At 36.1% G+C, this 24,535-nt stretch overlaps 1 protein-coding gene across 1 annotated transcript in view; it reads left to right on the top strand.

Annotated features, from left to right (window-relative positions):
- LOC124788204 (calpain-A-like) overlaps nt 1–24,535 on the top strand; it is a 241,550-nt gene that overhangs the window by 126,238 nt on the left and 90,777 nt on the right. The window contains exons 7-11 of the mRNA XM_047255384.1: nt 3,583–3,764; nt 3,880–4,130; nt 7,197–7,360; nt 16,020–16,237; nt 23,370–23,412. Of these exons, the coding sequence (XP_047111340.1) occupies nt 3,583–3,764; nt 3,880–4,130; nt 7,197–7,360; nt 16,020–16,237; nt 23,370–23,412 (858 nt within the window). The remainder of the gene's footprint in view (nt 1–3,582; nt 3,765–3,879; nt 4,131–7,196; nt 7,361–16,019; nt 16,238–23,369; nt 23,413–24,535) is intronic.

The raw sequence follows: 24,535 nt of genomic DNA, 5'->3' as shown, positions 1-24,535 counted from the left end.
TGGTTTACATGATTGCCTGTTGTTTGATCCCATCATAGCTCCTATGATTTTTTTCTGTTCTTTGACTTTTATGAGAAGTTCTGCTTTTTCAACATCCCAAAAATCATGCCATGTCTAACAGCTGATGTAAAATATGGATGATAAACAGTTTTTAACAGTTAATAACAGTTACACTCTGTAGAACTCTCAATGCATAAACAAAACTGTTTAGTCACTACACTAAGCAATTGTGATCAGTTTATGTTACAATAGTATTTATAGTAAATCCAAGCAAATTAACAGAGTGTGCAGTGATCAGCTCTTTGTCCTTTTAATTTAACTATGACACTTAGACATGCCTTGTATTATCTCTTGAAATGTACATCTTGTGTTTTTGTAAGGTATGGTTTAATAGCATTATTATCTGTTCAAGTTTCAAGTTCTCAGAAAGTTTCTTTAGTATTCTGTGTTAGTTCTTCATTGCTTTCACTGCAAACTACTGCTGTTGAATCATCTGCATGCAGAATTGTTTCTGAGTTTACCTTAACTGGCATGTTGTTTATGTAATATAGAAGCAGTGATGGGTCTAATATTGATCTCTGGGGTATACCTGATTGTATCTCCTTCCCAATAGAACAGGCTCTCTCTCTGCTTTCTATTATTGAGATAGGATGAGAACAAGCTTAAAAGGAAGGAAGAAAGATTAGGATTTAACATCCCATTAAAAGCAAGGTCGAAAGAGACAGAGCACAGGCTGTGTCAAGGGTGGGGAAGGAAATTAGTCATGCCCTTTCAAAGGAACCATCCTGGCATTTTCTTGGAGAAATTTAGGAAAATCACAGAAAAACTAAATCTGGATGGCTGGCCAAAGATATGAACAGTTGTCCTCCCAAATGAGAATCCAGTGTGCTAACCAAAGTGCCATCTCACTAGGTAACTAGGTTAAAGTTTTCCATGGAAACCAGTAGCAGCTTGCTATTTACTGTATCAAATGGTCTAGTGAGTCTCAAGAGATCTCAGATATAAACAGCTCATTATCAATGCATTTGCTTATTTTAGTGATTAGTTCATTAATAGCATGCACAGTACTTCACCCCTTCCTAAAGCCATATTTATTATTCATAATATGAGTTGAGTTATACTTCTTTTATTGTTTACATACTATTCATTCAAACATTTTCATAAAAAATTAATAATATTAATACTGAGCAGAAAATTTCTGGATCATCCTTTCCATTTCCTTTATGGATAGGTCAAATGTTTGCATAGTCCAGCATGCTGGGGAAACAACCCTCATCAGATGATGAATTCATTATGTGGCAAAGTTGGGTGCAATATTAGGACATCTTGTCCTATTTATTTTTATTGGAATTTCATCCTAACCACAGATCTCAGTTTTTTTAGGATTTTTATAATGCTAGCCACTTCATGACAGGATCATGAGTAAATTAAAATGCTTCATAACTGTGCAGTATTATGTTGGGATTTATGTGAGGAGGAGAGAAGCCATCCTTTTTATTTGAAGTTATAAATTATTTGTTGAATTTTTCACAGATCTGTCTGGAGTTTGTAACAATTTACATGCCAGTTTCTAATTTAGTGTTAAATGAGTAGTTTATCCAGCACCTACTTCAGTCTCAACAATTTGCCATACAGTTCTTGATTTGTTTATAACATCTGAGATGAATTTACTGTTTCCATTTGCTTTGCATGTGGACAGTGAATCAAGAACTTCATCCAAGAAGAGGGAAAGCCATGACCAGTAATGAACAACTGGGACAGTTTTCTGCCCATTTATTAATAAGGTTATAAGTCTCATTGGGAAACTGTTGGCCAGCTATTGGGTTCAAATAGTCTTTAGACCAATCAAGAAGATAAAAGAATACTACATTCCATGAAGTTATGGACAGGTATACATTGAACCACAAAAAGAAATGTTAACACCTGCTTAGCCAAACACAAAAGGAACTACCACATGAGACTTACTGACAAATTGACTGTAGCAGAACATATTTTCTGAAATGGAAATCGCAAAATAAAATTCAGTGAGATCAGTATTTTTAACAAAGACAATGCATATCATGTGTGTGTGTGTATAGAGAGGCCACAGAGATTCGCAAACATCAAAATAATTATTTTGACAGGAAAGGGAAAAATGGTAAGTTAGATAGAATACAGGTGTCAACCTTCTGGCAACAGAATGACTGTTAATTACTTTAATTGATAACAGAAGTGCATGCCAGAGGTAATCGCACTATCAACATCACATGATAATTGGCAGTGCTCTGAATGCAGCTGCAGAAATTCAGGTGGCTGTGAAGCCCTTGATTCAGTTGCCATTTTACCTTTGAAGGTGACTTCCACAGTCACGGATGAAACATCAGATAATAGTTTTATATACTGACCACAGCCTGTCAGCCCAGAAGTTTTAACTTAAATTAAATCATGTAATTAGCGAAATAGGCATTTGAGGTTTGCAGTACCATTCACTGCTTTGTGTGTCAGAATAAATATTTCTTTTTCCTACATCTACTACATCTACATTTATGCTCTGCAAACCACCCAACGGTGTGTGGTGGAGGGCATTTTATGTGCCACTGTCATTACCTCCCTTTTCTGTTCCAGCCGCATATGGTTCACGGGAGGAACGACTGCTGGAAAGCCTCCGTGCGTGCTCAAATCTCTCTAATTTTACATTCGTGATCTCCTCGGGAGGTATAAGTAGGGGGAAGCAGTATATTCGATACCTCATCCTCTCGAAACCTGGACAGCAAGCTACACTGCGATGCAGAGCGCCTCTCTTGCAGAGTCTGCCACTTGAGTTTGCTAAACATCTCCGTAACACTATCACGCTTACCAAATAACCCTATGACGAAACGTGCCGCTCTTCTTTGGATCTTCTCTATCTCCTCTGTCAACCCGATGTGGTACAGATCCCACACTGATGAGCAATACTCAAGTATATGTCAAACGAGTGTTTTGTAAGCCACCTCCTTTGTTGATCGACTACATTTTTTAAGGACTCTCCCAATGAATCTCAACCTGGCACCTGCCTTAACAGCAATTAATTGATCATTCCACTTCAAATCGTTCCGCACGCATACTCTCAGATATTTTACAGAAGTAACTGCTACTAGTGTTTGTTCTGCTATCATAAAATCATACAAGAAAGGATACTTCTTTCTATGTATTCGCAATACATTACATTTGTCTATGTTAAGGATCAGTTGCCACTCCCTGCACCAAGTGCCTATCCGCTGCAGATCTTCCTGCATTTCGCTGCCATTTTCTAATGCTGCAACTTCTCTGTATACTACAGCATCATCTGCGAAAAGCTGCATGGGACTTCCGACACTATCTACTAGGTCTTTTATATATATTGTATTTTGTATATTTATGTATGTTTCTGAGCAAGATATGACAGGTTATAAATTTTGCAAACAATTTTTCCTTCTTTAGGTCAGAAAATAAATGCAACATGAGCTTCTTACTAGGCTACCAAAATCTGTAGTCTGTAGCAAAAGAAGTGTTAATAAATATTTTTAAAAAAGTTTGAGACTGTTAGTAAATATTCCTAGCATTTAAATCTAACCATAATTGCAGGCAGACCCTGAAGTCCTTGAAGCCAGAACCCCAGAAGGATTAATCAGGGGCCACGCATACAGTATAACAAATGTTAAGTATGTGACTATTGCCACACCTCGTAAAACTGGAGTAATTCCACTTATTCGTGTGAGAAATCCTTGGGGTGATGCATCTGAATGGAATGGAGCTTGGAGTGATAAGTATGTCATCTTATCTTCATATCACTGAGTCAAATAAGTCATATTGGTTCAGTGTACTGAAGGGTTAGAGAAATCTTAACTGTAGATTCTAATTGTATATTCCTTTACATTATAGGTCTCCAGAATGGAAATTCATTTCAGATAGTGAGAAGGAAAACATTGACTTAACTTTCAAAGCTGATGGAGAATTCTGGATGTCCTATAATGACTTCAAGAAATATTTTACTCGAATTGAGATCTGTAATTTGAGTCCTGATGCACTACAAGAAGAACATACCAAAGGAAGTGGAAGGAAATATGAAATGAGCATATTTGAAGGTGAATGGGTACGAGAAGTCACAGCAGGTGGCTGCAGAAATTACATAGGTGAGATCTCAGCTTAATGAATTGTAGCTTAGAGATTCAGCCGAATACACTTTCACATTCCCATGTCTTACACACTAATTTCCAATTTGGAATGCTGTGACTGAACTTCTGTCATTAAGTTTACTACTCAATGTTCTGGAATTTATTTTTCATTTTATGGTTATGTTTCTTATCCTATAGTCACCATTGTATTTTCTTTTCTACTCTCTAATTTTAACATATTGCGAATTTCATATTCTTTTACCTAGTAACTGAACACATTTATTTTTATACTCTTATTTTTACTGTTGTATAAAGTGTAACTCTCTTTTGTAATTATTCCTTCATGTTGATATTACCTAGATTTTTTTTCTCATTCTTAGATTATCATGGTACTTGTAGCTCTGTTATGCAACAATGCAACAATTTTCTACACAACTTATTTTCACGTATGATAGAATTCTATTGCTTTTTCTACAGAATTATTCCAAATTTTGATTATAGTGGGAGTTAATGTAATGCAGTGTAATCCCACACATCAAAATCTCATCTATTTTAGGCAAAAGTTGCTCAATTATAACAATTCTCAGTGTGAAAAAATAGTTTTGATTTATTGAAAACTTTCTACATAGCCAAAATTTCTACCTTTATGCATTCTGTTACCTTTACCAGCATGATTATTAGTGTTGTAACCTAGTACACATATAGACCTTAATGAAGCTACATTTTATCCATACCACAGTGTCAAGGATTGAAACAATTAACATGGTCATTTTCAACAAATTTCTAGTCTTACAGCAAGTGGATAACAGTTACTCTTTGATAATGATGAGAACTCGTACAAGCTAAACGTTGTACATAAAAGTGCAGACAAAAAGTGAATACTATGTTTAATACTATGTTTACAGAAGGTCCAGCATTTTTAAAGTAGCTTTTGTGATAATTTCATAAGTTCATTAATAGATTGTGCAAGAGAATTAGTATCTGAAATTTTTTCTGCAAATGCACACTATGACACATTCTTTCAAATAATTATTAAGGAAAGGTCTATGTGGAGGTAGGAAAACTTGTTAAGTCAGCAATGCATGAAAGTGCTGTCATACATAGTATAAAAAGTTGGGCTAGAGATGAAGTAAAAATGGTTCAAATGGCTCTGAGCACTATGGGACTTAACTTCTGAGGTCATCAGTCCCCTAGAACTTAGAACTACTTAAACCTAACTAACCTAAGGACATCACACATACCCATGCGTGAGGCAGGATTCGACCCTGTGACCGTTGCGGTCGCGTGGTTCCAGACTGTAGTGCCTAGAACTGCTCGGCCACCCTGGCCGGCAGAGATGAACTAAATAGGCCATGGAATGTAAGGACAGAATAAAACTAAAGGTGATGAAACAGTTTAAAAAATGTAACAAACAAAAAAAATGAATAGCCGTATCTGAAATACGCACTTTTGTCATCAGCTTGTGTGTACATGGCAAGTATACCTAATAGATACAGACAAATATTTTTTTAGGCTGTTCAAACATACATGTTTTAGAACACATAGACAGGAATTAGAATCTTTGTTTCACCATTTGACTCAACTGATTGGCTAAATCTGGGGACCATTGTCCAATGCCTAAACAAATTTCCCTCACACCTGGGGTTTGCTAATCTGTTATTTTCTGCTCCTGTTGAACATTTATTGCTGTGTTCTTCCTGTTTGCACAATGCTGCTCACTCCAAGAAAAAATAATCTGTACCTATGGTGAATCTAATTTCAGCACAGAGAAGACTGAAATATACCTATATGAAACTCTTTGGTAATCTACCCAAATGGGTCCCTCTCATATTGGGGTCTAAGTGACTTACCCTTCCTTTTTAACTTTTCCCAACCTATTCCTCTTTCCTCCTTGAGGAAAGAAATAATATTTCTGAAAGCTAGGATAGTTTTGTGCACTTTTTGTGCTTACTGAAAGTATTAAGAACTGTCCTGAAGGTAAATAATGGTTTCCAATCCTGTCTCATGGTGGATGAGTATGAATTTCCCTGTTAATACATATGTCTGACAGTAATAATATTTTCATACCTAGATTGTAGTAACTTTTTCTTAACAGCTCTTTCCATACTGTTAAAGAATTTTTAAAAAGAAATAAGTAGACAGTTCAAAACCTTTAAATGGCCAGGATAGAGCCACAAAATCTATATTTTAAGAAGTGTGTGGAGTTGTTTAATTGATCTATTTCACATGATAATTTTTTTGTTGTGAGGGTGCTCTGTGTGCCATGTAACTAACTAATGACATAACCACATGTTCCAGTCATTTTCACCACATTTTTGATCTCGTTTTTATTTACTTTTGTATCTTTTTTGGCACTTTTAATTTTTAATGTTACCTTAGTATTTACTAAATGCCCTGTTCTTTGTTCTCAGAACTACTTCATTCTTACAACCTTATTGTTTGTGATTCCTTCTGCTCAACGAAACAAGCTCAATGTTCTGAATATCTTCCCTCCTGAAGTCAATTATTAGTTTATCTCTTATTGAATACTGTATTAGATTCTGTTTGTTTATTTTGTATTCTGTCTTTACTCGCTGCCTCATCCCCTTATTTAATGTGTTTGCTTTGTGCATCCCAAATCTAAAAACCCAATCAGTCTAAGTTGATTTTTTCATGGCAAGTTAGCAAACAGTGCTATCAAAGTGCACTTACTTTCGCAGCTGGTGGGACATCTAAAACTCTTAACATTGAAGTTAACATTTCTCCTTGTCACTATAGACTAGCACTAAAGGGATTAGAGTCCACACTTCCAGTAACATTTGCTTAGTGTACTTTTTAATGAGTTCTCTAGTTGTTTATGTTCCACATGTCTCCTGGGAGCCTGCATGTAAACCGACAATGGAGATTTTACAATGGATCTTTATATTAACTATACAGAGCTGTGACAAGTTTTTCTGTGGTCATGTACATGCATCACTATTTCTTCAATAATAGTAATTAATTTTTCTTACCTTCCACTTAATATGCTTTACTTCTCCCCATCTTAAATATTTTTGAGTTGCTTCACATAATGGTAAAAAATTACAGTAGTAATCTATTTTTCAGATACCTTCTCACATAATCCACAATACCGTATAACACTGGAAGATCCAGATGAAGATGATGATGATGACAAATGTACAGTAATAATTGCATTAATGCAAAAAAATCGTAGATTACAGAAGAAAAGTGGAGCTAATTTTCTATCTATAGGTTTTGCAGTGTACCATGTATGTATTACATAGCACATATTCACTAATAAAATTTAATTCTTTTAAAGAAGGATACAAATATGTACATAAAAGTATATGTGTGTGTGTGTGTGTGTGTGTGTGTGTGTGTGTGTGTGTGTGTGTGTGTAAGAATTTTTAAGGTTCTGTACAGTTAGATACACCAAGATCCATGAAAAGCCATTGTACCATTGAAACATTTTGCAGTTTTTTCTCCACTAAGTATCTGAGTCACATAGAAGCAGCTTGGTGCAGAAAACACATTTGAATGACATTTTACATGGGCATCAACTACAAAATTTGAAGGTGGCCAAAGCAAGCATGAGATGAACTTGGAGTCTGATATTCCCCAGGACAACATTTCACAGCTATTGAGAAAATTCCTTGAGGGAAGAAATATCCTGCAAGACTACATCTGGGTGACTATATTATGGACATCAAACCAACACTGCCTTTGACCTATGACCTCACAGTAGCTTATATGCCATCAGACAATGGACACTCTGTATCCTTTGTGGTCCATCAGTTGCATCCCTCTCATACAAATACTCTGCATGGCTCAGTAAATGAGGTGTCTTGTCTACCATGGGTGAGCCCAGGAGCAGTGGAGTAGTATTCTGTCTGCAGATCATCTGAGACAGCCTGGAGATTGATTCTCACTGACTGTTGCTGGGACACATTACAAATCTGCGATGTTGTGAATAGGGATCATATGAAGTGACGGTGTTCTTGTCTGGTGTGACATCAGGCCAGGAGAATGTATGTCATTTATGAACGTCCTGTGGGTACTATGCTGGATGCAGTGTGTAGGGATAACACCCTGGACTATAATTTGTACCCTTTCCTGGACTATTAGCTACCCCCAGCAGAAATTACACTCTGTAATGATTTTCATGGTTTTGGATCTGATAAATTCCTGCTATAGTGTTCTCGTCTTTGGTACACTAGTGTAGAAGTTGCCACGAAATTTACTGAGTAAAAAAACTGCATATTTTGGACATTTATTTATATGTATAAACATCTGTTTGACGTTTTGATTCCTCTGACCCTCAAAACAAGGACATTGCATAACACTTTGACTTATTAATTGAAAGTTGGTATAAAAAATGTTTCCAATGTTTCCCTTATCACATAATACTGGGTTGCAGTAGAGTCTGTTCGCAGTGTGCTACAGCAACAGCATTACTGCTTTAAAGGAGGAACTGAGTTTCCAGTGTTTTCACAGTCCAAATTCTTTATCTCTTGGTTAATCCATTCTCTTTACAAATTTTGATCATACTTGTTTTTTATTTTTACAGTCATCATCATTCGTTTTACCTGATTTACCAGTATTTGTCTCTACTTTTGATGCATCCATTTTTACATTTTTCATATTTAGCCAACTCTCGGCCTTTACTTTTCTTCATTCTTTTTTCCTTTACTTTGTCATTTGTTGTTCTGTGTATTTCTTTTGACTCCTTATTAATTTGGAATTGTTCTACATTCTTGAGAGTTCCTCTTCATTATGGGATCTATAGAATATAAACTTTGAACTGCTGATTACAAATATCTAATCATAAGCGGTGCTCTGGAATATGAGTCTCAGCCATTAATCCAACACTGCTTGAAATCAATTACTGAACTGTGTGTTCCTCTCAATGCAGTAGTAGTAGTAGCTCTAGTCCATTTGCAGCATTGGAAATTCTTACACTTTCTTCATTTCATTTAATATTAATTATCAGTGTACAAAGATTTGTCATTTAAAAAGTAAGTCACATCTCATACTGTTACACCTATGTTAATAATACATCTACATCTTTTCTCTGCAAACCATTGGTAAGTGGATGACAGAAGGCACTTCCTATTGTATAAGTTATTAGGGCTCTTTTCCATTCCATTCATCTATGGAGCATAGCAAAATGATTGCTTAAATGCCTCTTTGCATGCTGTTATTTGTCAATTTACCTTCGCAGTCCCCATGGGAGCATCATCTGCAAAAAGTCTGAGGTTCCTGCAGTGTATCCCCTCTTTTATACTCCCAGAATTAACAATTTTTCTGCCATTTAAAACATTTTTTATCACTCCTCTCAAATTTCCTATGTTCCCAATTATTTCTATGTTAATATGCACCCATTTTGGTGTTAACATATTTATAGTTTTCCCATGATGTATGGTTTACAAAAATTGACGTAATTGACATAAACTGATGCTGGCATGCCTTTGGTCTTCAAGTGTTATGTACATATGTTGCACGCCATTAAGCGGTTCAGTTTCTTGATACCAGGACGCTCATCTCAGCAGATATGAACTGGTAAATGTTGGAACAACTCATGCTTTGTCTCCTGCTACTCTCAACATCTACTTGTCATGGTGGCTGATGAGAGTAACTAGGTTCTTTCAGAAGAAAGTATCATGACAGTCACTACAATTACCTAACTGTTTTACCATGCATGTGCAGTTGTGTGATTCCGCCTTTGTGATCTCACATTTTGTTGTTTGCCCACTTCTTGCTCTCATTGCACTGTTCAACTATGTGAGAGAATTTACTCTCATTATCAAATACAAATATTTAGGTAAGTATATTTTGTGATGTATCACAATCAGTGTGAATTATGGTTTGTATATGTGTGGTTTTCTGCGTAGTGGAGGAGGCACAATATACCTTATAATCTCAAAGTAGCAACTACTGTGTAAAAGAGGCAGAACAGCATCCATATAAACATCACACAAAATATGCATGTAAACATATGCACATCACAATGAGAGTAAATTCTCAGGATTCATTGTTTCATTATTTAAATAATGAATAACACAGTGGTAGGCTTCCCAAAAACATCAATTATAATGAATGAAATAAGTTAAAAATTTCTGTTTCAAGACAGTTATCAGTTCCAGTCCCATACCCGTGGATAAACAAAGTATGAAATTCAGATAATCTTTATCAGGTAATAAACAAGTCTTTGGTGAGTATTTTCATGCCTGTTACATACATATATCATACATAAACTATGAAACTGCAAGGCTGTCTTATATGTAACTTTTACAACTTAAAAAGTTGTTTCCCACATGTTACATTTGCCTGCATTTTACACCATTTTTTTTAAAACGTCCCTTGAAAAGTGCAAAAGAAGGGTATTAATATTGTCAGCAAGGTAATTAATATAAAACATGAATAGTAAGTTCCAACACCCTTCCCCAGGTCACACCTAAAGTTACTTCTATGTCTGTTGATGACTCTCTGTCCTAGGTAAAATGCTGAGTCCTTATCAGCAAGAAATGCTCAAATCAGTCACAAATCTCACTTGATACCCCATATGGTCGTACTTTCTGTAACAAGTGTGTGTGTGTGTGGGGGGGGGGGGGGGGGGGGTATTGAGCCAGATGCCATTTGGAAGTCAAGAAGGAGTAATTCATCTATCTGTCACAATCTATGGCTTCTTTCAGGGCGCCATATGAGAAAAGTGTGAGTTGAGTTTCACATGGTCAATATTTTTGGAATCCTTGCTGGTAGGCACAGAGGATGTCATTCTGTTTGAGGTACCTCATTACATTTGAGCTCAAAATATGTGTAAAGATGCTATAAAAATGTACATGAAGGATATTTGATATTAATTTTGTGTGATCTATGCTTCCTTCCAACCACTTGACAATTTTTCATTTGAGATATTTTGGTAAATTATGATTAAATGAGGGCTATCTCGGCAGCAAATTTGGTACAGACTCTGGCAGGTATTCCAACAGGCTCTGGAGTTTTATTCAATTTTAAAGATTTCAACTGTTTCTCAATGCTACTGACACTAATACCTGTTTCACAAATCTTTGCACTGGTGTGAGAATCAAACTGGGGCATTACTCCTGAATTTTAAAGGAACATTCGAAAACAGGGCTAAGCGTTTTTGCTTTGCTGCCTTCAATTTCAGTACCTGTCTCCTCCATGAGTGTCTGGACACTAACTTTGGTGCCACTAACAGCCTTTACATTCAATCAAAATTTCCTTGCATTTTGTGGAAGATCTTTGAATAGTATTCTGCAACAATAGTTAATGAAAGCTTCATGCATTGCCTTCATGACTGTTATTCTGCAACAGTAATTACTGAAAGCTTCATGCATTGCCTTCTTAACAGTCAAATGTGTTTCATTCAGCATCTTTCTGTCAATAGCCCTGCACTTTGTTTTACACCTATTACACAGTAGTCTCTATTTCTTTAGAAGCTTCTTTAGCGTGGTTGTGTACCATGGAGGGTCACACCCATCAGAACTGTTGTGCAGGTACATATCTGTCCAATTCAAGGTCAGCTATTATTTTAAACTTTTTGGAGACATAATTCCTATATGTGCTCTTGTCCTGAGCTTAAAGTTTCAAGTTCCTCATTGAGCTATGACACTAGTGCCCCTTTATCTACTTCATTAATAAATCTTTCTATTAGTTTTAGTCACACATTGCACTTTCATAATCATTGTTACTACTGCTGCATCACAGTCACTGAGCCAGTTTCAGTGTGGACTTCCTTAAAGAGGTCTGGTCTGTTCATTGGCATTAGATTTAATAGATATTCATCATGAGTGGGATTCTGAACTATCTGTTCCAGGTAGTTTTCAGAGAGTGCATTTAGTAATGTTTTGCAGGCTGTCTTCTCATGTCCACCACTAAAAAAAACTGTAATTATCCCAATTGATTGTTGGGTGATAAAACTCTCCTATGATGGTTACAATATTATGGAGAACTTACATACTATGTACTTTTTGGAAATTGTAATGTTTGCTGGTGTCATTATTATATTGTTCAAGAGCCCTAAATAAATCATACCTATGATAGCCAACATAAAAACAAAACAGACATATTATGCACAGCACCCTTTCAATCTCAGTCGTGGACTTGTGTTTTGAAAATTGATTCTTCTAGAATCTGTATTGTTCCTTGCCAAACAGACAGTGAGTCACAAGCCCAAGAAGCAGATATCAACCACCATGTGTTAAATGAATCCCTTCATTCTCAGATAAATTAAAAAACTAAAATGGAATCAATGTTTTTTGTCAAAAACATTAGTAAGGCTTGATTTGCGCTTAGACATATCGACTTCTGTAATTTTCTGTAGATGAAATACTGTCATTATGTGCATAAATTTCCATTCATCATGAGATAATAACAATGGCTATTACAAAAAATATATAAAGCACTTTCTCTGAAAAAATCAGTTATACCTATGTTGTGTTGTCAATATATCAAGAGAATGCAGAGAAGTCTCACAGGACCTTCGCATTCATGCACTCTCATATCACCTCATACAGTATGTAGTGGTAGTTACTGTTAACAGTGTAAATCAGTTTCAAGTTAAATGAGATCAAAACACAAGATACAAAGACAATTTTCACATGAATTTGGCATCTGTGTGAAGAACTGACTGAGTTGCTGTAATATGTTACATCAGGTCTTCAAGACTGCCAAAGGACAAGAGAAAATAAATTTGATCTATCCTGAATTTAAAAAGGAGATTTCAAGTGTACCTTATTACCCACTATTTCTGTACGTCAACTAAATTGCTGTGGTAGATGATGTTGATAGTAAAACAAGTCTCCAAAGTTTTTGTATATTTTATGTTTCCATATTGGTATGTATATATAAATTTTTATCTGTATCAAGTTAGGATGTTCATTTGCAGTAATTGTAACGGTGAATAGAGTACAGATTACATTTTTGATTAATGTCACTGACCAGTTTACCATTCATAACAGTTAATATCTCTTGTAGTGTACAGAAACAGTTCATAATATCCCTTCAGTATAGTAACTAGTGACCCACCCAGCTTTGCATGGGTATCATTATGTATCTACAGCCAGAAAACTTTCCTGGTGTAGCCAGGAGGCAGAGTGCTGATTCAATGAATGCCAGCACACTGGATGCTGAAGTAGTAGTGGTGGCCAATGCAGCTAAGTGAAGACTTCTTGTGTTGTAGACCGGTGTCCCATGGTTACAACAGATGGTGGTGTTGCCCGTGGGGACGAACCTGAAACTGTTGGCTGCAGCATTGCATAAGGTAGCTTTGGACCCCAGTGTGATGTAGCTGGGAAGACCTTGCATTGAGCCCTTTAGCATGAGTTGGTACTAAGTTATCTGGTGGGTGGTCGCATGGAGACTATGGCAGAGTCAAGGCAGCCTGCAGGGGAGGCTGTCACTGGTTCATGTTGGTCCCTATGATGATAACTGTGTCAGTAGCATGTTGTCATCTCTGTGGTGGAGACTGATTCATGGTGGTGACTGAAGCAAAGCCCTGCCATGCTGATGACATCCTCAACTGGGCAGGGAGTTTATTTATATTCAGCCAGCTCTGCCTTTGGCCTGTGCCATTACAATCTGTATGGAGTACCCTGTGCCATGCAACAAGGTGTGAACCATCCTTTGTCACAAAAGATTGGAATGAAACACCCTTTGTGATGTCACATTGGTAAGATGAACTCTCTATCATGCAAAGATCGGTATGAAGCACACAATGCTATGTCGCAAAATTGGTATGAAGCACCCCCTGCCATGCAACATTAATGAAGGTATGAAACACCCTCTGGCAGGAAACATTGATATGAAGTATCATCTGCCACTCAACATCAGTAAGGAGCACCCTCTGATGCGCAACATTGCTGAATTCTCTTTAGACATCATTGGTATCATAGGATTACCTAGTTTGAGTGCTGTGCTTTCCACATCGCTGAATAAAATTACATTACATGACATTACCATCCATTTACAGAGGATGAGCTACGGAATCTTGTAACACAAAGTGACAATGAGGACTTCATCATGCCCATTCCAAATGATTGTTGTTGGACAGATAATGATGCCAATGAGCCTCTTGGTGGATCCACACCACAAATATTCAAACTATAAGTGAACCAGCAAACACTGAATCAGTAAATGCAGATCCAGATTTCAATGTCAACATTGCTTCTCCCTCTGATTCTGAAGAGGGCCTGAGCAGATGCCTGACATATCTGCTAACAGACACAAAACAGATGATTTTAGATACAAAACTGTCAATTTAGATGATTCATCTATGGTATACGACTGTTTCCAAGCTGTTTTAGCTAAGAAACTGTAAACTACATAGCTGAGCAATGTAATTTATATTATTAGCACTTTTGCAGTGATGCCAGTTAAAAATCAAGACTGTAGTGTTGGAAAAACAAACAATAATGATTACTGTATCCTTGCAGTGAATATTCTGATGGTTAAGAGACAGTGAGAAAAACTGAAATAAACAGTTACTGGACCATCTACTCAAATGTTTATGCAAATCATGCCAAGAAGTAGGTATCTTCTTGTTGATAAGAATGTTACACTTTGTCGATAATGATGAGGACCCTGGAGTTGATAAAATCTGAATAATTAGGATAATTGTGGATCATCTAAGAAAAGCATGTTCAGATGCTTTCCACACTTGTGCGTTCAGTAAAGTTTAGTACTCTACAAAGATTGTGCCCTCTTCAAACAGTACATTCCACCCAAATACCACAGTGTAAAGTTTTTTGTGCTGTAAGACAGAGAAATGGGAATTCTTGACCTTGTTATTTATTTGGGTGCAGCAGCAGACATAAAAAGGAAACTGATTTTGGTGTAAATCTTGGAATATGGAGCATTCTTCTTTCTTCACTAGAATGCTACCACATTAAAGGTCACACACTATATGTTGACAGTTGGTACACAAACCTGGCATTATTTTGCTATCTGCATGACAGTAAGAAAAAACTGTAAAGCCATCCCTGTTTTACCAAAAAAAAAAAAGAGAGATTGCGTTTATGTCAACAGATAAATGTCTTGCTCTGAAGTAGAAGGGCAAGCAGAAAATGAAGATGCTTTCAACTCTTCATAAAAGTGAAACTAAAGCAACTGATAAAATAGAGAAGCACAGATAAAGCAAAAAGAAAACCAGCTTTCATCATAAGCAACACTGAAAACATGGAGACCCTCAACACATGTGATGTGATGCTGAGTTCTCCAGAATGTGAACAAAAACTGTAAAATGATATAAAAAAGTATTTTTTCTTTTGGGTGATCTGTCTCTGCTGAACTTGCGTGCATTCTATAAAACTCTAAAAAGTAGAAATTTTCCAGTATCTGATTTTCAATGGAAGTTTTTCAAGGAGATCCTAGAGAATCACCACCAACAGCAAACAGATCCAAAACAATATTTTTGCCTGATCCTGGTCCTCATCCATATCCTTTATCTTTTGGTAAATTCACCTTCATCCTCATTGCCGGTGGGTCCCTCTCATAAGGGGGTCTGAGTGACTCACCCATCCTCCTGAACCTTCCTCATCCCATCCCTCTCTGCTGACCAAGAAAGAACTAATAGCTCTGAAAACTATGATTGTGTCATGTAGTCTATTGAAAGTACCAAACATTTTGCCTCCTGAGGGACAAGTACTGGCTTGCAAAGCTGTCTCATAATTTATTAGTTTTCTTGGCTGATTTTCCCTTTGATACAATTAACTTCAGTTTTATTATTAACAAGTATCTAGAAAATTTGAAGAGCATTGTGGAAAAAAATATTGATTTGATTGGGTAAATAACATCAGCAATAGTAGTTGAGAACATCTGAAGCTCATATCAGAAATGCTGTCCACTTGGCTTCAATGAAATTTTTGATATAATAGTCTCAACGTAATGAAGTCACTTTTTCTGTTACAGCTTCCAAATCCAGATAGTTTACCAAAACCTCTGGACACAGCTTTTTTCAAAAGATATAAATCAGCAGCAATGACACCACAATTCATCAATCTACGGGAAGTTACTTTACGCTTGAAATTACCACCTGGTGTTTATTGCATAGTACCATCAACATTTGAACCAAATGAGGAAGGAGAATTTATCATCAGAGTATTTTCAGAAAACAAAATTAACATGCAGTAAGTCTAGAAGAAGTTAACGAATAAAATATACTAGACCACAGTGGCAGTTAACAAATATTTTCAATTTTTATGGATATACTTGTTACCTTCTTGACTACAGTTTGTAGCACTCACCTTCATTAACTTCAATTATGTAACTACTATGTGTCAAACACATTTTTATATATATATATATATATATATATATATATATATATATATATATATAGAATTTTGTGTGTATGTTTGTGTTTGTTTGTGTGTCTATCGACCTGCCAGCGCTTTTGTTGGTAAGTTTCATCATCTTTCTTTTTAGATATATATATATATATATATATATATGCTAAATTGGTGTAGTGTTGGTAGTGAGAGACAATATACTTATAGAATCAGACCTCAGAGTGTAAAAAAGAAGGAAAAATTACAGTCATAGATTACAAGAGAAACAGAGAACACATATGGACCAAATTTTTTATTGACACATTTAACTAATTTTGTGCCATATGGGAATATTTTCACGCTTGTGGATCTTGAGTGGAAACAGTTACAAGATGTCTGTGAAATACCTCTATTAAAAGAGATTATATGTCTTTCAAGTTTACGTCATCATATTGTGTTAATGGCACACCATTCAGTATCGTATAACTCTGCTTGTATCTTGATCGTGAAGAGATGTGTCATAGTGAATACTCTTAGCAGGTTAATAACAGATTTTAATCACCAGACCCAAAAACATAGACTTTATTGAATTTTCAATAGCTTCTTATGAAATACATAGCCTAAATAATTACTTATTTTGGCAGATTCAGACATCACATCTAAACCTGTTCATGATTGCTTCCAGGTACTCCCTGTCATTCATTACCTTTTTAACCATTTTATTACACAGTATAATATTAATAACATGACAGGTACTTATGTAATTCTGAGTATTTTTAGGGGCTTGAGGATTTTAAATTTGTGCACAACAGAACTACCTTTATTCAGTTATATACAAAATTCAGGAAGTCATTTTTGAACTTTTTTCCTTGCTCTTAGAGCTTAAACACAATCTACAATGTGTTGCCAATCTATATATATATATCAACACTTTCTTATTTTGTAGTGTTCATATTCAGTGAATGTATAACAATTGTTGAAAGTGGAGCAACAGTTCTTCATTTATGCATGTCACTATACATACAATAATCTATGTTGTTGAATTGCTTTTTGTCAATGGATTTGAAGCTTCTCAAAATGAATCTCTTCCTTTACACTTCTGTATTTAGTGATTGTGAAATCTGTAACTGTCAATTTGTGATGCAGATACATTGCTACTGTTCAATTCACTTTTAAAATGTTATTATTAGTGTGGCACTCATTTCATAGGTATAACTGTCCTGTTGCGTACGTTCATTATGTCTGATAGAGCTTGAAAACATAAGACAAGAGATTTTCTCACATCAGTCAATGTGGGACAAGACAACAATAACATTTCCAGTCTGCTACAACACAGCTCTTATCTTACTTAATTTAGCACCTGTGATGACCACAGCTTTCTGGGTAACTCATCTAACTGTCACCAGATCATGTCCATTGGAAACTGTTACACATTAATAGCATTTGTTATACAGGAGTTTCTTGGATTTAAATAATCAGCCAGTATTTCAGCATAATGTTAACTAACAAGGGTTTCAAGGCAGTGGCATCTAACACTATTCACAGTGAATATCCAGGCCACATAGATTAGCTAATACTGAGTAGTTGCTTATATCTCCATTTAGCAGCAGACATGGTTAAGTATTATTGGTGATTTGCTTGACTAAATAGGGAATTGGTTCCCTACCCCATCTCAAACTTTGCTATAGTAAGTAAGAATGCCTAATCTGGTTTAGTATCTTCTCAAATTCTAAGATGCTACATGTCCTCTTTAAGAAGAGGAGGACATGTAGCATTAAGTCTTGAAGTTTAAAAGTGGCAGAATCTTACACCTCTCCAAGTCACAGTACAGTACTGGAAGGCCCCTAAGATTATTTTTGAAATGTTTTTCCATCAACAAAATATAGTTGTCATGGTCTTAAAATTGCTGTTCATTAGTGTAACAAACACATTGCTTTTGTTTTGTTGCTGTTGTCTCTTTGGTATGGGCACAGTGAAGTGATCTACGAGTTTGATGGTGATGCTTTCAGTGCTCCACATTACATCTCCAGATTTCATTCACCATTTATAGTACTGCAGATCCAAAAATGTCCCAATGGTGCTGTTTAAATTCTGTGGCAAATTATGTCTGGTCCAGATGACTTCCATTTTGTGGCACTGTGGATAGCAGCTTTTGTCTTTACTTGTGAATGACATCTCAAAAATTTTGATGTCATCCTCTAACGTGTGGGGGCACATGTTCTCAAAGATAGTTTCACAGATACATTTGTCATCTTCTTCTTATTTTCTCTATAAGCTGCAGAAATTACAATAAACACAGAATACAAAAATGGGCTGTGATTTTATGCTCTGTTTTATTTATGATGCCTACTATCATTGCATATAATCAGCTCTTTCACCAGTAACTGTGAAATAGTCATATGGTTTCACCTTTGGCAATGGTCTTTGGTCATAATGCCACACTAGTGCATTCCATTTGCTTTCAAAAGAGAGCCAAAGGCGTCATCATTTTACACAAATCACATAAACAACTGAAGTAATATGCTGTGATTTGCTTTTGTCAGGACCTTTTTATTTTATTTATTTTATTTCTTTAACTATATTATAGTATACCTTAGCTCAATTTGATTCAAGTTTTTGAGATGATGCTTAATATCCTCCGTACGCAATGCATATTTTTTTCTTTCTTGGATATAATTTTCTATTTTCACTGTTATGTTTAAGTAATATATATACAAAGGAAACATTTCTGTAAGAGTATGTTCAAGATCAACTATTGGTTATGCAGCAATGACACAGTTAATAGAAGTTCTGACCATGCTGATATTTATATTAACAGGCATCAGTTCAGCAGACACTGTAGACTGTGGCTTCCTAGGAATTGTGCTCAGTGAGCAAATGGTGAGTGCAGGCCTGTGAGCAGCAACTGCTGTAATTCCTCCATCTTCAAAGAGAATAAGTTTGGGAGCTGTGTAGGGACTTGAGTAATGAAGAAATCAACCCTGGGGGAAACACTCAGCACACACTGTGCTGCAGAGTGAAAATTCGTTCTGGAAACAATCCCCCAGGCTGTGGCTAAGCCACATTTCTGCATTATCTTTTCTTCCAAGAGTGCTAGTCTTGTAAGGTATATAGGAGAACTTCGGTGAAGTTTGGAAGATAGGAAATGCTGTACTGATGGAAGTGAAACTGTGAGAATGGGTCATGAGTTGTGCTTGGAGAGCTCAGTCAGTGGAGCACTTGCCCATGGAAGACAAAGGTCAAGTCCTAGGCACCCAGTTTTAATCTGACTCTCCCCTATTTCACAACTGGCATTTCTCCCACATTGTTGCAACCACATGGCACATCCACATTTACCTCACTCCTCATCATGCTGCAATAGCTCTGCACATGAGTAAGAGTCTTGAGCAGGCATGAGTGCAGATACTAAAAATCAGCAGATTGTTAGGTATCACTGTAGACAGCCTCACAATCAGCACAATAGCATTATTATTTCTCATGCTCTCAGCCTCAGCAATGTAAGGCAATGGTGCTGAGCTTGTTGCATTTCATAAATCAACATTACCAATAGGAAATTGCCTGTGTCTGTATATGTGCGGATGGATAGGTGTGTGTGTGTGTGCGTGAGTGTATACCTGTCCTTTTTTCCCCCTAAGGTAAGTCTTTCCGCTCCTGGGATTGGAATGACTCCTTACCTTCTCCCTTAAAACCCACATCCTTTCGTCTCTCCCTCTCCATCCCTCTTTCCTGATGAAGCAACCTTGGGTTGCGAAAGCTTGAAATTTGTGTGTGTGTTTTTTTTATTGTGTCTATCAACATACCAGTGCTTTTTCATTTGGTAAGTTACAGCATCTTTGTTTATATATATAATAGAGGGAAACATTCCATGTGGGAAAAATATATCTAAAAACAAAGATGATGTGACTTACCAAACGATAGTGCTGGCAGGTCGATAGACACACAAACACACACACACACACACACACACACACACACACACACACAAAAACAAAAACAAACACAAACATACACACATGTTTGTGTGTCTATCGACCTGCCAGCACTTTTGTTTTATATATATATATATATATATATATATATATATATATATATATATATATATATATATATATATATATATATATATGGCAATGTATAGCCCTGACATCTTTGAGGATATCCTCGTCAAAACTGGTATCATTGACAGTGAAGTGTCTGTGGTGGCAATGATTACCGAAGTACAAGGGACAACTAAAACAAGTAGAAAGATATACTTGTTCAGTAACCTAGAGTAAAAAAGCAGTAGAGTCATATCTCAGTGAGCAACTTGAAATCATTAGCACAGGACGGGACCATTTAGAGGAACTGTGGCTTAAGTTTAAAAGAATACCTGACCATGCACTGGACAGATATGTATGCAGTAGAACAGTTCATAATGGAAGGACGCTCAATGATATACAGCCACTGTAAAGAAAGTTCTAATGAAACAGACAACTGTGTAAAACAAAGCCTAGGCTTATAAATAGAGTGATGCTGAATGAAACACATTTGGCTGTCAAGAGAGCAGTACTTGAAGGTTTTGAAGACTGCCATTGCAGAATATTGTCAAATAGTCTTCCACAAAACCCAAATAAATTCTGGTTATATGTAAAAGCTATTAGTGGCAAATAAGTTAGCATCCAGTCACTTGCAGATAGGAACTGAAATTGACAGTAGGAGAGAAAAAGCTGAAATGCTTAACTCCACTTTTCAAACGTTCCTTCACAAAGGAAATCCCAGATGAACTGCCCTAATTTAATACTCATATCACTGAAAAGATGAGTGAAGTAAGTGTTAGAGTCAATGGTGTTGAGAAACAGCTGAAATCGGGAAAATTGAACAAAGCTCCAGGGCTTGATGGAGTCCCTATCAGATTCCATACTGAATTTATCGCTGATTAAGCCCCTTTTCTAACTATAATCTATCATAGAGCCTTTGAATAAAAAATTGTGCCCAATCAATTTGCAAGAAAGCACAGTTCAGACCCATTAGGAAGTGATCCACAACACTGTTGTCTGACATCCTTGAAATTAATTTGTTATATAATCTTAGAACATATTCTAAGCTCGAACATAATGAAATGGCTTGAACAAAATGAACTTCTCCATGCTACCCAGTGTGAATTCTGAAAAAATCTGTTATGTGAGACCAATCTCACACTTTTCTCACAAGGCTTATTGAAAGCTTTAGATCAAAATGGTTAGGTAGGTGCAGTATTTCTCAATTTCTGAAAAGAATATTTCTTGATTTCAAAAAAGCATGTGACTCAATACCACAGCTATGTTTATTATCAGAAGTATAATCATATGGGATATCAAGCTAATTTTGTGACTGAACTGAGGACTTTTCATAGAGAGGACACATCATATTATGGTCACAAACTATCCTGAGGAAATCTCCTTACAAAGTTTCAGGGGTCAGTTTTAAATGATGACTCAAGGAATATGGTACAACCCCCTAAGTATCACTCCCATAGGGATTGTGAGGACAATATTAAATTAATTACAGCATGCACAGAGGCTATTAAAGAATTATTGTTTCTGTGCTCCATTTGTGAATAGAATGGGAAGAACCCCTATCAAACGGTATAATGGGATGTTCCCTCTGTCACGCACTTCACACTGGTTTGCAGAGTATATATGTAGATGTTTATCTGTTTTATACAGTAATTTTACAGCTCATATCATCTAAATAAAAGCTTTATTTGCTTTAAATTCATTGCCCCAATTCCACTGGACAACAGGAAGTGAGAATATGCCAAGTAAGCCAATACTCTTGTCTTAGGTCAGTGCAACGAGAGATGCTTCTAAGGACATCGCATACTAAACAGAGTTTCTTGATTGGTTTATCTATGTGTTGACTCAAATTTAACATGTAATGCATCTGGACCTCAAGGAATTTGACACAGAGTGTTTACTTTAGTGTACCACCATTAATATTTACTTCTTCTTCTAATAAGTTTTTCATTATTTCTGATTTGAAATTGCATAATATGAGGCTTTATGTGATTAAAATCAGACAGTTAACTGTGAACCACTTATAGGCTTCTTCAGCTATCAACTGAGCTGTGTCTGCTAAGGCCCTAAGTTTGGGTTCTGCAGTAGTATGACTGTGTCATCAGCTGATGTACAATTTTTGAACTGCCCTTTAAAAGCAGTGGAAGACACTTCATGCAGGTTAGAAACAACAGTAGGCCAAATAGTGAACCTTGTCCCAATCCACAAGCTATATTCCCCCTTTCTGAGACACACAAAATGTCTCTGCTTTCTGTTATGCACGTAAAATTCCATTCATGCAAGAAGGGTTGCATTAATGTCATAGCACTTCAGTTTGCCAAGTAGAATTTTGTGATCCGCACTTTTAAATTTTTTGGAAAAATGATGGAACATACCTACAGCTCTGTTAAGACTTCATTTGTGAGGTCAAGTTTTGCATTCTCTGTGGAGGATCCTTTATGAAAGCCAAACCAAGAGGCAGTTAACACTGTCAGCTCAGTTAAAGGAGTCAGTATTTAGATTGGGGGATTTTAAAATACTGGTGATAGTGGAGTTTCACTTCCTGATTATAGATTGTCCTCTTCCCCCTTCTTACTTTTTCTTGCAAAAAACTCCCCTCTATCTGGACGTTACATTATTTGCACACGGCACTACATGATGTAATTATCTACAGCTCACATCTCAGGGTGCTTGTGCAACTGAAGCAGCATCTATCTCTAAAAAACTAACTTTGACCTTGTTATTATAAATTGAGGTATGTGTACTTTGCTGTTAATTTATCTGAAAATCACACAGAATTACTGGCAATAATTCACAAATAATTGATTTGCCATATTTTTGTTACTTTTTGATCACCCAGCATTTTAATTCCATTATGTCCAGTTTAATGGTATTAACATGTAACATTATCAGTATTTTGCAAAAAATGTAATGTAACAGAAATAATGAAAATGGCATAAACAATTATTCTGTTTCAGAGAACATGATGAAGAGGTGGATACAAATGAGGTTCCTGAAGATGTAAGAACCAAATACTCATTATCATTTTTTAGTCATTTATTTATATTCAAATCTCATATGAAAATGTCTGTTTATTTATTTACTTTTTATTCCATAGATCCATGAAATAATAAATTGCAGTTTACTATAATCTGTACATGCTGTCCTTTGTTCACAAAATAGCTTGCGTTATAAATAAGGTAAATAGGTGTTAACAGTGAAATTCATATCAGACATTTTACAACACACTATATGATTACACATTATTATAAAATTCATATTAGAACAGAAACGTGTTCAAGAAGGTACTGTTTCAGATATTTTGTAAACACGTTCAGGTCGACAATAGTGGATTTGATATTGGATGGAAGAGTATTACACGCTTTAGTGACAGAGCACTGAACTCCATTCTATACTAAACTGGGACTTTTTATCTTTTTGTGCAAATCTACTTATTTTTAATACTGTATGGTTAGAATTAAACTGACAGAAACTGATTGTGCTCCAAGTGCTGCAGTGTAAAGCGTATACATTGCAGGATGCTGAACACCATAGTTATGTTCATTAATCGCTAGGTGGCATTATTAATAGTCTGAATGTGAAATCTTTCCTGTCTTGTTGTTAGTGTAATCTTTATCGCTTGGTAACATGCGTTGATTTCTTTTGTGAGTGACTGTAATTGTAACGGGTTAAGAAGGTTGAAGTTTTCCATACAAAACACAATGGGTGTTGAGAAGAAAGACCACACACTGGTGGTATAGTTGTTTTATCAGAAAGGCAGCAGTGGCAACAGCAGCACTGCATTGCAGGAATGTTGCTGGCAGAAATAGCTGTGAAGAAACACCTTGTTAATAAATGGGCTAAAGAGTATGCTCAATAAATTTGAAGACACAGGTGAATTAGCTGCTGTAGCAGAAAGAGGGAAGTGGCCAATTCCATTGGCAGTTGGTGATGAAGTTTCTATGGCTATAGCTAGCCATGCAGCACACACCTCAAATTCTGCAGCCAGTACTCAATCTGTGTCATAGGAAATGTCTCTCCCCTGGTCAATAATTCAAAAGATTTTGCAGCGTATTTTACATTGGTATCCCTACAAGATTCAGAATGTCACCAAATGAAGTCCCAAGGTAGGTTACAATGCTGT

Source organism: Schistocerca piceifrons, chromosome 1 (assembly GCF_021461385.2).
Source record: "Schistocerca piceifrons isolate TAMUIC-IGC-003096 chromosome 1, iqSchPice1.1, whole genome shotgun sequence".
Lineage (NCBI taxonomy): Eukaryota > Metazoa > Arthropoda > Insecta > Orthoptera > Acrididae > Schistocerca > Schistocerca piceifrons.
The sequence above is the reverse complement of the archived record's forward strand: the minus strand, read 5'-3'. Positions and strand labels throughout refer to the sequence as shown.